The sequence below is a fragment of the Rhinatrema bivittatum genome, chromosome 15 (genome assembly GCF_901001135.1).
Source record: "Rhinatrema bivittatum chromosome 15, aRhiBiv1.1, whole genome shotgun sequence".
NCBI lineage: Eukaryota > Metazoa > Chordata > Amphibia > Gymnophiona > Rhinatrematidae > Rhinatrema > Rhinatrema bivittatum.
The window spans coordinates 39,961,331-39,975,336 of record NC_042629.1 but is presented as its reverse complement, the minus strand read 5'-3'; the positions used below and the strand labels follow the sequence as shown (position 1 = coordinate 39,975,336).

Sequence of the window (14,006 nt, the reverse complement as noted above, 5' to 3'; positions counted from 1 at the left end):
GTAGTTAATTGGGAGTGGGTGATTGGTTAAATGATGCAGAGGAGGAGAAATCCATATCATGGACAGGATCTTCTTTAAAGTAAGGGAAGACAGCTGAATAGAAAGATTTATAACACTGACACGTCTTACTTCACATCCCTTTCCCTCCCACCCCATCCTCCATATATCCTTTTCCCCACGCCCCGCCTCTGCTCCACCCTTGGAGCAAGCACTCAGAGAGCATGGCTTACAGTACAAAACACAGGCCAAAGTTTTATTCCAGTGCACCATTTCACACCACTGGCTTCCTGTTTCCCAACTTAGACCTTTTGCATGTTTCCTAAGTTGTGTCAACCATACTAAATCACAAACCAGGGTCTGGTCTTCTTTACATGGATCCAGGGCCTCCCTGCTACTATCCTCCATTTGCCTGCCAATCCAGTCTAGGGATGTCCATGGTGTCTAGCAGGCATCCTTGCTCTCTCCCCTATTAAACACATTACTGCCCCGCCTTTTCTCATTGCTTTTGCTAAAAGGACCTGAAATAACTTCCTTTCAATCCCCTCCCCCCATTACTTCCTTCCCCAGCTCTCTATCTGGTCAATATAGGCTGCTTTAGCCCTTTAGCAGACCATGGCTTAAATGAAATTTCAAACATACTACCCATTTCAGTATTCAAGGAAGGAGAGAAACAAAATTATCCTCCGTACTGATTTTTTTTTTTTTGTAATAAATGTAGAAAACCTGTCCTACTCAGCTCCTTCATCCCCTTTATTCTCTCATTCTTTCATCCTTCCCCCCTCCTCCCATATACACGCCCATAGCAATTGCCATTGGTGGTGCGGACCTTGAGGACCCCTTGTGACAAAGAGCAGCAAGTTGCAAGGCAGCAGCCAGAGTACGAACCTTGCCAAAACCAACAGCGAGGTCATTTTCTGATTAAGCTGAGCAACTAACTACATCTTGAAATGTAATTTGAAATATTTTTTTTTCTTTGAAGGGGGGGGGGGGGTCCTGATTCTAGTCTTGCCAAATTTCCAAACATTTCTTTCTCATTTGCCTGGACTGAATTTGCTAAGCTTTCCCCCCCCCGCGACACAGAATGGGAGAAAAGCTTTAGTAAAATACGGGAAATAAAGCTTACTAAACCAGGCCCTTTACTTACAAACCAACTAAGCAGACCTAGACAACTCCAATATGTTTTGGAATGTGAGTTGTATAACCCAAACTGGTCATGGATTACTCTGCTACTCTTTCTTCCTTTTAGCCAGTTTCTTGCTAATGGAGATTAAGGAGCCAGATAGGCAGATATTTCCAGTGCAGCCAATAATTTTGATGTATGGTTGTGACAAACAGAGTACAGTAAAGCAAAGGGGTGCTTTTCACTTCAGGTCAACTGGTGCAATCTTTCAAGGGATAAAAACCCTCTGAGATGTTAATTTATTTTATAAGCATAAAAAGGTAAGAACATACCATCATCAAGTTAAGCATCTGCAGAGTGATTAAGTTATGTTTATATCCCCAGAGGAGGCTGGAGACATTTTATATCCTGAAGCGATAAAATCCCAGCTACTAAAGATGCTTAATTCATATCCCTTTCCCGCTGCCTCTGGGTCTGTCTCACATTCTCTCTCTCTCTCTCTCGGCATGGATAGATGCCATGCAAGCAGACTAATTGGTGAAACATTAATGCCATTTCACCTGCCATAGGCAGCATAAGAAGATGCTAGTTGGATTATTGCAGCTCTCTCTCTCTCTCTCTATCTCTATCTTTTTCTTCACTATACACATGTGGATAGATCATGAAACATCATTTGGGCCTTTCTGCTTGATTTCATGGGCGTGGCAATGTGCAAGATTGCCTTTGCACTCCCATAGGGCTTTTCCCATTGTAATCAGAAAATCTTTGGGAGGGTGAATATAATAAAACCTAGGAAACCTGTCCTTTTCTTCCTTGGGGAGGGGGAAAAAAGAGATTAAAACATTGCTAGACCTTGCATGTATCATACTCATCATACACTCTCTCCTTTTATCATGTTTAATTAAACATCGTATGTTAAAATAAATCTAATTAAACATGCTATTGTGATCAATCCATATTTTATCTGTGTAGACAATATCAGTCTCATGTATAGACTCTATACAAGAATGATCTCAAAAGTTGCTTCTTCTGGTGTATTTTATGCAAGGCTAATGAAATATATTGGTCTATATATTTGGGAATTCAGGTAGTTATTGTATAATATATTGCATATATCATATTCTTACAGTTTTCTCCCATGGGCACGTAACAGAAGAAGCCCTTTTAAAGACAGGGCCCACATATGAATGCGTTTCCTGTCTTTATTTTCAGGGTGTAGCACCTTGCAATATCAGACATTGGTTGGTACCAGGGCAGAGAAGGTGGCAGGGCCCTCTGGCAGTTTCAAACACTTTTCTTATACAGTTCTGTTCAGTCTTCTTGTCTCTGCCACAGAGCAGTAAGGCTCTGGAATGATGCCTTTTCCTCATGGCAGAATCTCCCTCCAAGCTCGTTGTCCCCCAACTATATGGCTCCCTTTTTCATCCAAACTATCTGTCTCTACGTCTACATTTTTTGTCAACTAAAGAATCAAAGGACAGGAAAAAAAAAAAAAGCCTGGGAGATTGCCAGGCTGTGACCAAAGTATCTGAGAACGTAGCCTGGGGCTTTTCCAAGCCATCCAGAGTACAGTGTGCTACAGTGCACAGGACTATGCATTCTGTTCCTTCTATCCTCCATCCCTCTCTTACTCTTCTTTTTGGTTTTGTTTTCCTTTCGTCCTGTTTTCCTGCCTGCCTGCCTTCCTTCCTGCTGTATCTTGGCTTTTCCCCATCCCAATGCTGCTGGATGTGCAAGGGCTATCTTGAAACATAGTCGCCTTCAGTTTTAGTCATATGGAATTCTAATCGAGTCGTCCCCCCCCCCCCCCTATGACCGCCACACACTGCAATTGCACAGGCACATTAAAAGAATTATACAGACCAGGACCACCTCCCCGTGCACACTCAGGCTCTCGGTACTGCCCAGGTGCACATCATATAAGCTGTGCATCCGTGCCATGAATTCAGCAAGTGAAAAGATCTTCAATAAAAAAAAAAACCGGGTGGAACCGTAGTTGCAAGCTCTTTGTTTAAATTAGCAGAAAGAAACCCTCTTTTACCTTGAAAATGCATCTGCCCACTAATGGTGCAGTGCAGGAACCTGTACAGATAATGAGCTGGTTTCCAACAGGTACCCCACTGGGCTTTCCCTCCGTGCTCAGCGTTAATAGGGGTGGGGTCCGCCTTTACCAGCTGCTGCCCAGCTATTCAGCCTGCTTGTTTTAAAGATATTTTGATTTTAATTGCAGTTTTTTTTTCTGTTAACGGTTCTTTCCTCAATAAAATAATAGGTTTTTAGACTCTTAGCCCCTACCCTTTCCTAAAGCACCAACTCGCTATTCCAAAGGCAGAAGGTAGACAAAAAGGAAGTGAGTGAGACATGCTGCTGTCTCCGTGTATATACAGTTCGTATATAATTCATGCATTAAAAACCCCACACAAAAAGAAAAGAACAGGAGGTGTCAGGCTTCTTTTCTGCACGGGCAGGATTCTCCAGCATAAAGACAGAGACACCTAGTCAGACTAACCTCTGCCTGCATTCTCACATCCCTCAGCCACACACCCCACACCCTCCTCCGAAACCACAGGCAGACAAGTCACAGCGCTTCAATAGCGGGGCAGCCGCATCTAAGGACTCAACCCCTTTCTGAAAACAGGGATTGCAATTATTTACCTTCCCAATGCAGGAAAGACAATGCGTAAAAGGTAATGAAGAAAAAGACGAGTCTTTTTGAGAGTCTTTAACTCAGTTGGAGAGAGAGAGAGCGAGCGAGCAGTGCTTTAGCTCTGAAGCAGTTAAAGGATCCCCCAGCATCGTCCCCTCACCCAAGCTTGCAGCTCCTCAGCAGAGAGAATCCAAAAATCATCTACCTGTTTTGTTCTTCTCATACAGCACAGCATGATCGGTCTTGTCCCCTTCCTTTCTTCTTCCTTCCTTGCGTCCTCCTCACACTCTCCCTTTCTGATTCCCCCCTCTCCACGCCTTTCTTCTCGCTCTCTTTCACACACACACACACATGCACACACACACATACACCAGGGCAGTTAGCAGCAACTGTAAGGTCCGCTGCCTGTGCTCATCACACATGCAAACGCTGTCTCTCTCTCTCTCTCTCTCTCTCTCTCTCTCGATATCTTTCCAAGACTTATTCACTAGCTCTCAATGACTGCACCCCTCCTTCTTTCTCTCCCCCCAACCCCATTCTAGACAGCCACCCACTCCCTGTCCCTTGCTAGCCTCATGAATATTTAAACACCTCCAATCTATACCAGTTGCCCACTGAGGTTACCACTATATACACTGAAACTGAACAGGGATATTCCCCCATCCCACCACACCCTATCTACCCCCCCCCCCTTTTTTTTTTTTTTTTTTTTTTTTTGCATTTTGCATTACTCCTGCTTTACCATTAGACCAGTCAAAGCATAAATCGAGTCAAGGAAGTACAGAGTTTTCTGCATTAAAGAGAGCTATGCAGTCTTCAGTGTGTGTGTGTGTGTGTGAATATATATGTGTGTGTGTGTGTATTTAGTGATGTGCACAGGTAAGGGGAGTGGGATGTAGGGCTGTGAAACAGGCATGTGTTTCTGTGACCATACGTAGGGTAATGACGCAGCTGAATCTTCATGCATCCTTTTTCAAGTCCGCAAACCATGGTTGCATTCATTTTTTGACATTCCTATGGCAGAATAATGGAAAGATAAAGAAATGTGATTACGGTGCTATCAACTACGCTGCTATTGTATTCATACAAAAAAAATCTATAACACGATAGACACCCCTGGAGGGATGGAAAAAAAAAAAAGGCAATTTGGGAAAAAAAAAAGAAAGAATGGTCCAAGATTTGGAAGGTTCGTTACTATGCAAAAAAAAAAAAAAAGTTTAAAATCATATATCAGAGGCACAACAATCCACTAGCCACTTATCAATTAAGGCAAGAACTATTAAACAGGAAAAAGAACTCAAGAGAATCATCTCAGATGACATGAAGGTTGTCAGGCAATGTAATAAAGCAACTGAGGAAGCTAACAGTATGCTTGGGTGCATAAGTAGAGGTATCAGTAGGGAAAAGGAGGTAACATTGCCTCTATCAAGGTGCCTGGTGAGGCCTCACCTTGAGCACTGTATTCATTTCTGGAGGCCATAACTTTAGAAGGACATTGAGAGAATGGAAGCAGTTCAGAGAAAGGCTATTACAACGATATAGAGCCTGAAAGACATACGGTTAAAACCCAAACAGCGAGCAAGAGGAGGATGGATAATTTTGAAAAATGGCCTCATTAGCTGTGGTGGCTCTATGAATGTTACAAAACTTGCTGGTAAGACATGGAAGAGTGCCTGATTGCTAAATTAAATATGATTGTAAAAATCAGAGGAATATGAGAAAGCTTGGAATATCCTACCAGCAGAGGTGGAGGAGGAATTACGGGACAGATTTTAATACCTACGCGTGGGCGTAGATTTGTGCGCGCAACCCATGCGTGCACAAATCTATGCCCGATTTTATAACATGCGTGCGCAGCTGCACGCATATTATAAAATCCGGAGTTGGCGCACGCAAGGGGGTGCACACTTGTGCACCTTGCGCATGCCGAGCTCTAGGGGAGCCCCAATGGCTTTCCCTTCGGAGCAGCCTTGGAGGGAACTTTCCTTCTGCCCCCCCCCCCCCACCTTCCCCTCCCTTCCCCTACCTAACCCGCCCCCCAGCCCTACCTAAACCCCACCCCTAACCTTTGTTTTGCAAGTTGCGCCTGCCAGCCTGGAGGCCCTACGGAGGCCTCTGGCCACGCCCCCGCCCCACCCCTTTTTTCAAGCCCCGGGACATATGCATGTCACCGGGCCTATGCAAAATAGGCTCAGCGCGCATAACCCCAGCTGGATTTACGTGCGTAGGGCTTTTAAAATCTGCCCCTACATGTAAAGGAACCTGGATATGCTTGGGTCAGATTTTGAAGGCAGTGGTAGGAATTGGGTAAACCTGATGACACAGCATGTAGTGGGGTAGCCAAGTTGGCACCAGCCAGCCACAAGGTTGGTAGTGGTCAGTTACTGTCCAACAAGGTGAGGAGTAGAAAACAAGTGGCAAAGAAAAAAGGCTATGAGCAAACAATACCATAAGTCACAGGGTAGCTGGGCTGGTATCAACAGGCTCAAGTTTCCCAGAAACCGACCAGAAGTTTGGTGGTGACTTTGTGCAATTCGAGGACCAAAATGACAGATATTTGGGCAGTGGACTCCTTGGTTTTGGTAAACTGCTTGGAATGTTGCAGGGCTTGGAGATGAGATAAAGGGGGGGGGGGGGATGGGTGTTGGATTGGGTGCAGGAACTTTCAGTATATACAAGTCTGGCTGGAATGCTGGAGAGCCAAAGAGGAAGGCTGGAAAAACTAGGGCAGGCAGCTAGGGTATCTCCTTAGCAATGTAGCCTAGAATAACTGTGCAGCCTAGACTGGGCAACTGGTCTTTTTCTGATCTCATCTACTATTCTACTGACTTCCACAGACTCTTAAGAACTCATAAGCATACTCACTGGAGGAAAGAAGGAAAAAGGGGGGATATTTATTTATAATCTGCCTTAAAGCACTTCAAAGTAGATTCCATTCCTGGTACCATAGGTATTTCCCTGTCCTCAGAGAGTTTGCAGTCTACTGCGTCTTTTCTCCCATTTTGTATCTATGGGAAAAATATTTAGTAAATGACTGCCTTAGTTTGTACCTGAGGCAATGGAGGGTGAAGTGGCTTTGCCCAAGGTCACAAGGAGGATCTGGGATTTGAACCCTGGCTTCCCTGGTTTTGCAGCCCATTGCTCTAATCATTAGGATACTCCTCCACTTCTAAGACAGAAACATTAAAATATGTATTAGGCTTCAATAATATAGAACAGCGCCTCACAACCTTTTCAAGCACAAGGCACACCTACATTAATACAAAAGTTGTGTGGCCCATTAACCTCCACAAAGCAAGCCGTGTGGACACAGAGATGGCCCGTTTGCTCAAAATAAGAGGCTAGGAAAACACTGAAAGCCTTACCAGTCTCTCTTCCAAATTAAAAAAAAATAAAAAGAAAGAAGGGGGACAAACACACACATGGACCTGTCGCAATGGATCAGTGTTCCAGTGACTCTAAAATGGATTAACATGGAAGTGTGGCCTAGAATGGGGGTAGTTTTGCAAAAAAATTATTGCCCCCTGAAATGTACCTGCATGAACTTACCACGGGAACACCTGTGAAGATGCGTGGTAAAACTATCCATGTTGCTGACCTACGCAGATACAAACTTAGGGGATCATTTACTATAATGCCATATTTTACCATGGGAGGGGAAAAATATCTTGGGGGCCTGAAAAAAAACGCAATAAAAAGTATTGTGGGGAAAAGGCAAAAACTGTGACGGCAGCCCCCTTTGCAAAGGGGTCGCCATCTTCTGAAACGGCTAGCATCGGCTCTAAACTACCCCCCCCCCCCCAATGTGTAAAACCCTTCCCCAGAGGTCTTGGAAGAGCCCCGCCCACAAACCTCACCACTTCTAGAGGCGGCTTAAAAGAAAAGAAAATCACAATTTCACATTTAAAATCACATGGCAACACCCTGCTGTCCCTACCCAAACCCCTCCCCTTCCGAAAAAAATCCCCTCAGGTTCTCTCCCCCTCCAAAGGCATCCTACCCTCCTAAGAACATCCCAACATAAGACGTAGTCCCTGGTAGTCTAGTGCGCCCCCTCCCCCCCCATACCTTTAGAAGAAATCCTTGTTGTCTAGTGGGGCCCAGAGCACCCCCTAGTCTCCGGGTCAGTCGATGTCATCTTACAAAATGGCATCAACCAGCCTTTTCCCCATCATGTGATAGATGGGGTGATCAAATCTGCACACAATACTCAAGGTGCAGTCGCAATATGGCTCAATACAGAGGCAATATAATTTTCACGGTTTTATTCTCCATTCCTAACACTCAGCATTTTGACTGCTGCTGGAACACACAGAGCCGAGGATTTCAACGTATTGTCCACAAGAACTCCGAGGTCCCTTTCATGGGTGGTGACTCCTAATAAAGCATCATGTACCTGTAGTTGGGATTATATTTTCTCTATGGACATTGCTTTGCGCTTTTCTACATTAAATTTCATCTGCCATTCAGTTGCCCAGTCTCCTAATCTCACATGGTCCTTCTGCAGTTCCTCACAATCTGCTGCTTTGAATAATTCTGTGTCATTGACAAATGTAATCATTTCACACATTATTCCCATTTCTATATCATTTATGAATGCATTAAACAGCGCAGGTATTCAACTTCCTGTTTGGTAGGAACCTTCCTCCTTGTACCCAGAGTTGCTACCTCCTCACCCAGATCATCTGAAAGAGGCTGATCCATTCCTCCATGGCCCGTTGCATGCATGAAGATGTAGCCCTACTTTTCTTAAGGAAATCAAAGCTACATCTCCTTGCATGCAATGGAGTAAAACCAGGACAACTTTGGCCCATTTGGGCTGACCTGAGTGAGGTGACAAACCCTACTTGTGCTACAGCAGGGACTTCACAGAGCTCTCCTGGGAAGCCCACGACTGGTCGAGTTCTCAGAATATCCATCATGAATATGCATGAGATAAAATTTGCATACTCTTGAGGGTCAGCGTAATACAAATGTATTTCATGCATATTCGTGGTAGATATTCTGAGAACCAGTCTAGCTGTGGGATCTTGAGGACAGGGTTGAGAGGTCGCTGTACAACGGACAAGGAATGAGGCAGATAAAACCAAGGCTGCTTCTGCATGCTTCAGAATTCAGGAGTAGGCAGGAATGGTAATTCTTTCCTTTCCTATATCTTTAATAGATAGGAACTGCCTTGAAATTACAGCATGAGAATTTGTGTCATTGGTGCTGATAGTCAGAAAAGAAACCATCCCGTGTCTGACCTATTTTAGCTTGATGTGGAATATTTTAGAAGGAGCTGATTCTTCCATGTGAGGTCTCTATTTCTGGCCTGTGAATGTTTGTTGCTTTATTTTACAATGATGTTTGCACATCATCCAGACAAGGCTGCCACCTGCTCCTAAGGAACAGGCTGAGCCAGTCCTGGTTTTTTGCCCTATCAAGTGCCTGGACTTGCGGTTCTAATTGTCCTCTGCTTTCACAAAGAAAATCAGATCTATTTTACACCATTTCAACTGATCCCATCTGGTGATGGGACCAGTCATGAACATCAATTGAGTTCCCTTAGGGAGGAAAAAAACCAAAAAGAATCAGTCTAAACTAAGTAAAAATGAAAAGCAGTGAGAATGTGATTGCAATTCAAATAAAGAAATACAGTGCAAGGGGAAAATTAAATATTTAACTTCAAAACATAATCCTGGGAGATGGGGGCTGAGCAGATCATGCCATTCAGTGCACACTGATCAATGAAGGCATCCACTGAAAGCAGTAGTCACTGAAATGTCTTGCCCCACTCAGATGCAAGCGCATCATCACTCCTGGAACAGGACTTTGCAATCCAAGGGCTTCTCTCTGTCCAGAGCTGCCTCCTAGTCTTGTAAATTGTCATCTTCGCATGAGCCAAGGGGAGGTCCCTTGCTCTGTACACTGGGATTCTGGACATGGTGCATCCAAAAATGAATAAATGAAACCACTGCTGCAGCAGTGTGGTACAACTCAAATAACGACTTGGAAAACAAACTCTGCCTTCCCACAGAATGGACAAGAGAGTGAGGAGTCCATGAATCAGCCTAAAACTTCATGAATATTTATGCCTTGCCGAATTCTACAGTTTGTTTTTAGTGGGTCTCTGGATCAGCTGAGAATAGAAGGATTCCCACTGAGGGTCCCTGCCCTCAGATGGCAGGAGAGCATCACACCAGCACAAGCGAGTAAAGTTTCCACCTTAACACAGTACAGACTAGGGGGCATTCCAAGAAGTTAGCAAGTAGCACATTTAAGACTAATCAGAGAAAATTCTTTTTCACTCAATGCACAATAAAGCTCTGGAATTTTTTGCCAAATGATGTGGTTAGTACAGTTAGTGTAGCTGGGTTCAAAAAAGGTTTGGATAAGTTCTTGGAGGAGAAGTCCATTAACTGCTATTAATCAAGTTTACTTAGGGAATAGCCACTGCTATTAATTGCATCAGTAGCATGGGATCTTCTTGGTGTTTGGGTAATTGCCAGGTTCTTGTGGCCTGGTTTGGCCTCTGTTGGAAACAGGATGCTGGGCTTGATTGACCCTTGGTATGACCCAGCATGGCAGTTTCTTATGTTCTTATGTTCTTAGAGACATGATAGGATGAACTCCAACAATCATGAGGGGCAGTACCAATGGAAGCACTAAGCGGATTAGACAGCCACCTAGAGCATCACAATTTTGAGGAGTGAAAGCAGCAGGACTGAACCAGGCCACCATTAATTGAAGCCTGGGCCTTGCCATTGCAGCAGGAGCTTGATGATGTACTTCATGCTGCTTCCCCTACCTCCCTTCCTTTGGAAACCTCCGTTGCTGGGAAGAATGCCTCCAGCAATGTACTCTCTCCACTAATACTTCTGGAGGGTTCATGGTCAATATCACTGGTATCTTGGAAGAGAAAGATCTTTTCAGGTTTCAGAAACTACTAAAAACCTAGTTCATGAGTAATGTTTCTGAAGGTTGAGTTATTTATTTTGAACAACTGTTTTCTGCGTAATATTCCTGAGGAGGGATCTTTTTGTTGGGAGAATAGTTATGTAATTGAATAAGATTTGTGCTGATTTTGTTTTTCTTCATGTTGTACGTCATTTAGAAAGATTTATTTATCAGTTAGGTGATTAAAAAATTATTTATAAATAAATTCTCACCAGGGAGAGGAGGAGCAACCTCCAAAGAGGCTGCAGGCGTTTTCTCTCTTTCCCTTGTCCCAGCAGTTGATGCTTCCATGGATCCAGATTCCATGGCCAGGTCAGAGGTCTCATAGAATCTGAAAACCAATGTCTCTTTAGCCATTCCCTCTGGCTCTCTCTCCCAAGGACTCATAAGCCCTGCTGAACAATTCCACCCTAGTATCTACCACTGAGGTCTGGCCAGACTTCCCACCCTAATCAGCTAGCAGCCCTCTCCTCTTCAACCACCCAAGGCCTGGAAACCTATGGGCCAACTGGTCCCTCGGCAGTCTCATCTGGAGAAGAATTCTCTCCCCTAAAGGAATATGAAAGTATCAGGAGAAGTCAACAAATGATAGCCGCTGGGGGACTTCTTCCACCCAGGAGAAATGATGTTCCAAGAATCAGACCTCTGATGGAGTATCTGCTTGGGGCACTGATACTTCTTGGCCTTAAATTCAGGCCTTTTTTAGTAGTTGGGCCTGGATACTCTAAGGTCTGAACTTGAGTTTTATATCCTGTAAGGGATCAGTAACTTCCTACCAACCTTCTGGACAGCAGTTTCCCCACACTCATCTCTCTGCCCTGTCTTCCATCTCTTTGTTTTCCCCTACTTTTCACATCCTTTCATGTCAGTTGAGATATTATCAAGCGGAGAGGGAACAGGACTTGAACTGGGAGAAGTGGATATTTCCATGGGGAATGGTATGGGGTATTATAGTGGCAGGACTTGCATGTGTCTGGAGACCTCAGACACTTCTTGTCTGTGCTCTGTCTCCTCAGCATCAGCCACATGAACAGAGGTGGTTTTGTCCTCTCAGGTATTCAGAAATAGACAACATAAGCAACTACCTAGGGTGCCAAAAATCCAGATCTAAGAGAAGCCTTCTTCTGCTTACTTTAGGTTTATGCACCATTAGCAATTCAAAGAGGCATCATTCTGTCACCCTGGCCAAACAGCCCTTCCCTCAATCTTTGGTGGTGAAATTCCCACTGTCCAAGTTTACAGGGGGAGCACTGCCTTCACCCTACAATCATGACTATGGGTGCCAAAGCCAGCCTTGCACTCAGAGGAACTGGAGGGGTAGTTGACTCCTCTGCAGATGGAGAAAGGTCATTATTGGAGTACCTCAGGGATGTGTACTGGGACCTGTGCTATTTAACACAGTCTTACGTGACCTGGCAAAGGGATCAACAAGTGAGATGATCAAGTTTGCAAAAGATACAAAATTATTCAAAGTTGTTAAAATAGCAGCTGATTGTGAGGAACTGCAGAAGGACCTTGCGAGACTAGGAGGCAGGCATCTGAATGGCAGGTGAAATTTAATGTGGAAAAGTGAAAATTGATACACATAGGGGAAAAAAATCCCAACAACAGGTACAGAATGCTGAGTTTCATTTTGGGAGTCACCACCTAGGAAAAGGACCTTAGAGTCCTTGTGGACAATACATTGAAATCTTTAGCTTAGTGTGGCAGCAGTCAAAAAAGCAAACAGAATGTTAAGAATGATCCAAAAAGGAATGGAGAATTAAACTGGAAATATCATATTTCATCTGTATCAAGCCATGGTGCAACCGCACCTTGAGTATTGTGTACAGTTCTGGTCATCCCATCCCAAAAAAACAAAAACATATTGGAATTAGAAAAGGTGCAGAGAAGGGCACCAAAAATGATATTTACGAATGTAGATTACTGCAATTCCTTATTGCTTGGTCTCCCAAAGGCTTCTATTAGACCGTTGCAGGTTCTGTAAAATTCGGCTGCCAGGCTACTCTCAGGCACAAATAAAAGAGATCATATTACTCCCGTTTTGGCTGCTCTACATTGGCTCCTAGTAGAATACAGAATTAAATTTTTTTTTTTTTTCAAAATATATTTATTGTGTGAATCAGGCACAAGGAACAAACAAAACAACAATACAATACAGCGGTGTCACCCTGAAAGCTTTTCAATATCTCCCCCCATGCCCCTCCCACCCCCCCCCGCCCCTCCCAACCACCCCAAGGGAATCTCTGGACAATGCGTGCGTGGCACCAACCTGGTGACCAAGACCGAGTCGGTCAAGAACCCACATCCAGGCCAGCCGGCCCGCGAAGCACAGGCACTAGGGGCCACCCAAGGGCGCCAGTTTCCTCACTTGAGCGGACAGCGATCTATACAGAATGAAATTTAAGACCTTATGCCTTCTCCATAAAACAATCTACGCAGATCATGTAGACTGGATGAATGCTGTTATACGCATACACACACCACAACGAAATTTGCGCTCAGCTGGAAAGGGATTTCTTACCATTCCCTCTGTTACCACGGCCAGACTTACATCCGTCAGAGATAGGGCTCTCTCATTGGCAGGCCCAGGCCTTTTGAATGCATTACCCATTGAATTAAGACTTCAGAGTAACATGAAAGAGTTTAAGAAAGTATTAAAAACCTGGCTATATGCAGAAGCGTTCCAAGTTGAAGCCAATTAAAAAAATGTTTTCCTTATTATTTTATTAATCATGTTTTAACATTTTATTTTATTTTTAATTTTAATATGTTATTTTACTAGGTACATTTAGGGGTAGATTTTCAAACAAGGCGCGTTGGCGTACTTTTGTTGGCGCTCCAGGCGCCAACAAAAGTACGCGGGATTTTAGTAGATACGCGCGGAGCCGCGCATATCCACTAAAATCCTGGATCAGCGCGCGCAAGGCTATGAATTCTGTATAGCCGGCGCGCGCCGAGCCGCACTGCCTACCCCCATTCCCTCCAAGGCCGCTCTGAAATCGGAGCGGCCTCGGAGGGAATCCTCTAACGCCCTCCCCTCATCTTCCCCTCCCTTCCTCTATCTAACCCACCCGCCCGGCCCTGTCTACACCCCCCCCCCCTTACCTTTCTCCGGGGATTTATGCCTCCCGGAGGGAGAAGTAAATCCCCGCGTGCCAGCGGGCCTCCTGCGCGCCGGGCCACGACCTGGGGGCGGGTATGGAGGGCGTGGCCACGCCCCCGGACCGCCCCGGGCCGTAGCCACGCCCCCGTACCTGCCCCCAAAACGCTGCCGACACGCCCCCGAAACGCAGCGAC

The 14,006-nt window shown here is 44.8% G+C and overlaps 1 protein-coding gene across 1 annotated transcript in view; it reads right to left on the bottom strand.

Moving 5' to 3' along the window:
- The window catches only part of GAP43 (growth associated protein 43), an 89,460-nt gene extending 85,224 nt beyond the window's left edge, over nt 1-4,236 (bottom strand). Inside the window, exon 1 of the mRNA XM_029579267.1 lies at nt 3,973-4,236. Coding sequence (XP_029435127.1) covers nt 3,973-4,134 — 162 coding nt within the window. The 5' untranslated portion in view covers nt 4,135-4,236. The remainder of the gene's footprint in view (nt 1-3,972) is intronic.
- Nucleotides 4,237-14,006: the final 9,770 nt, after the last annotated feature.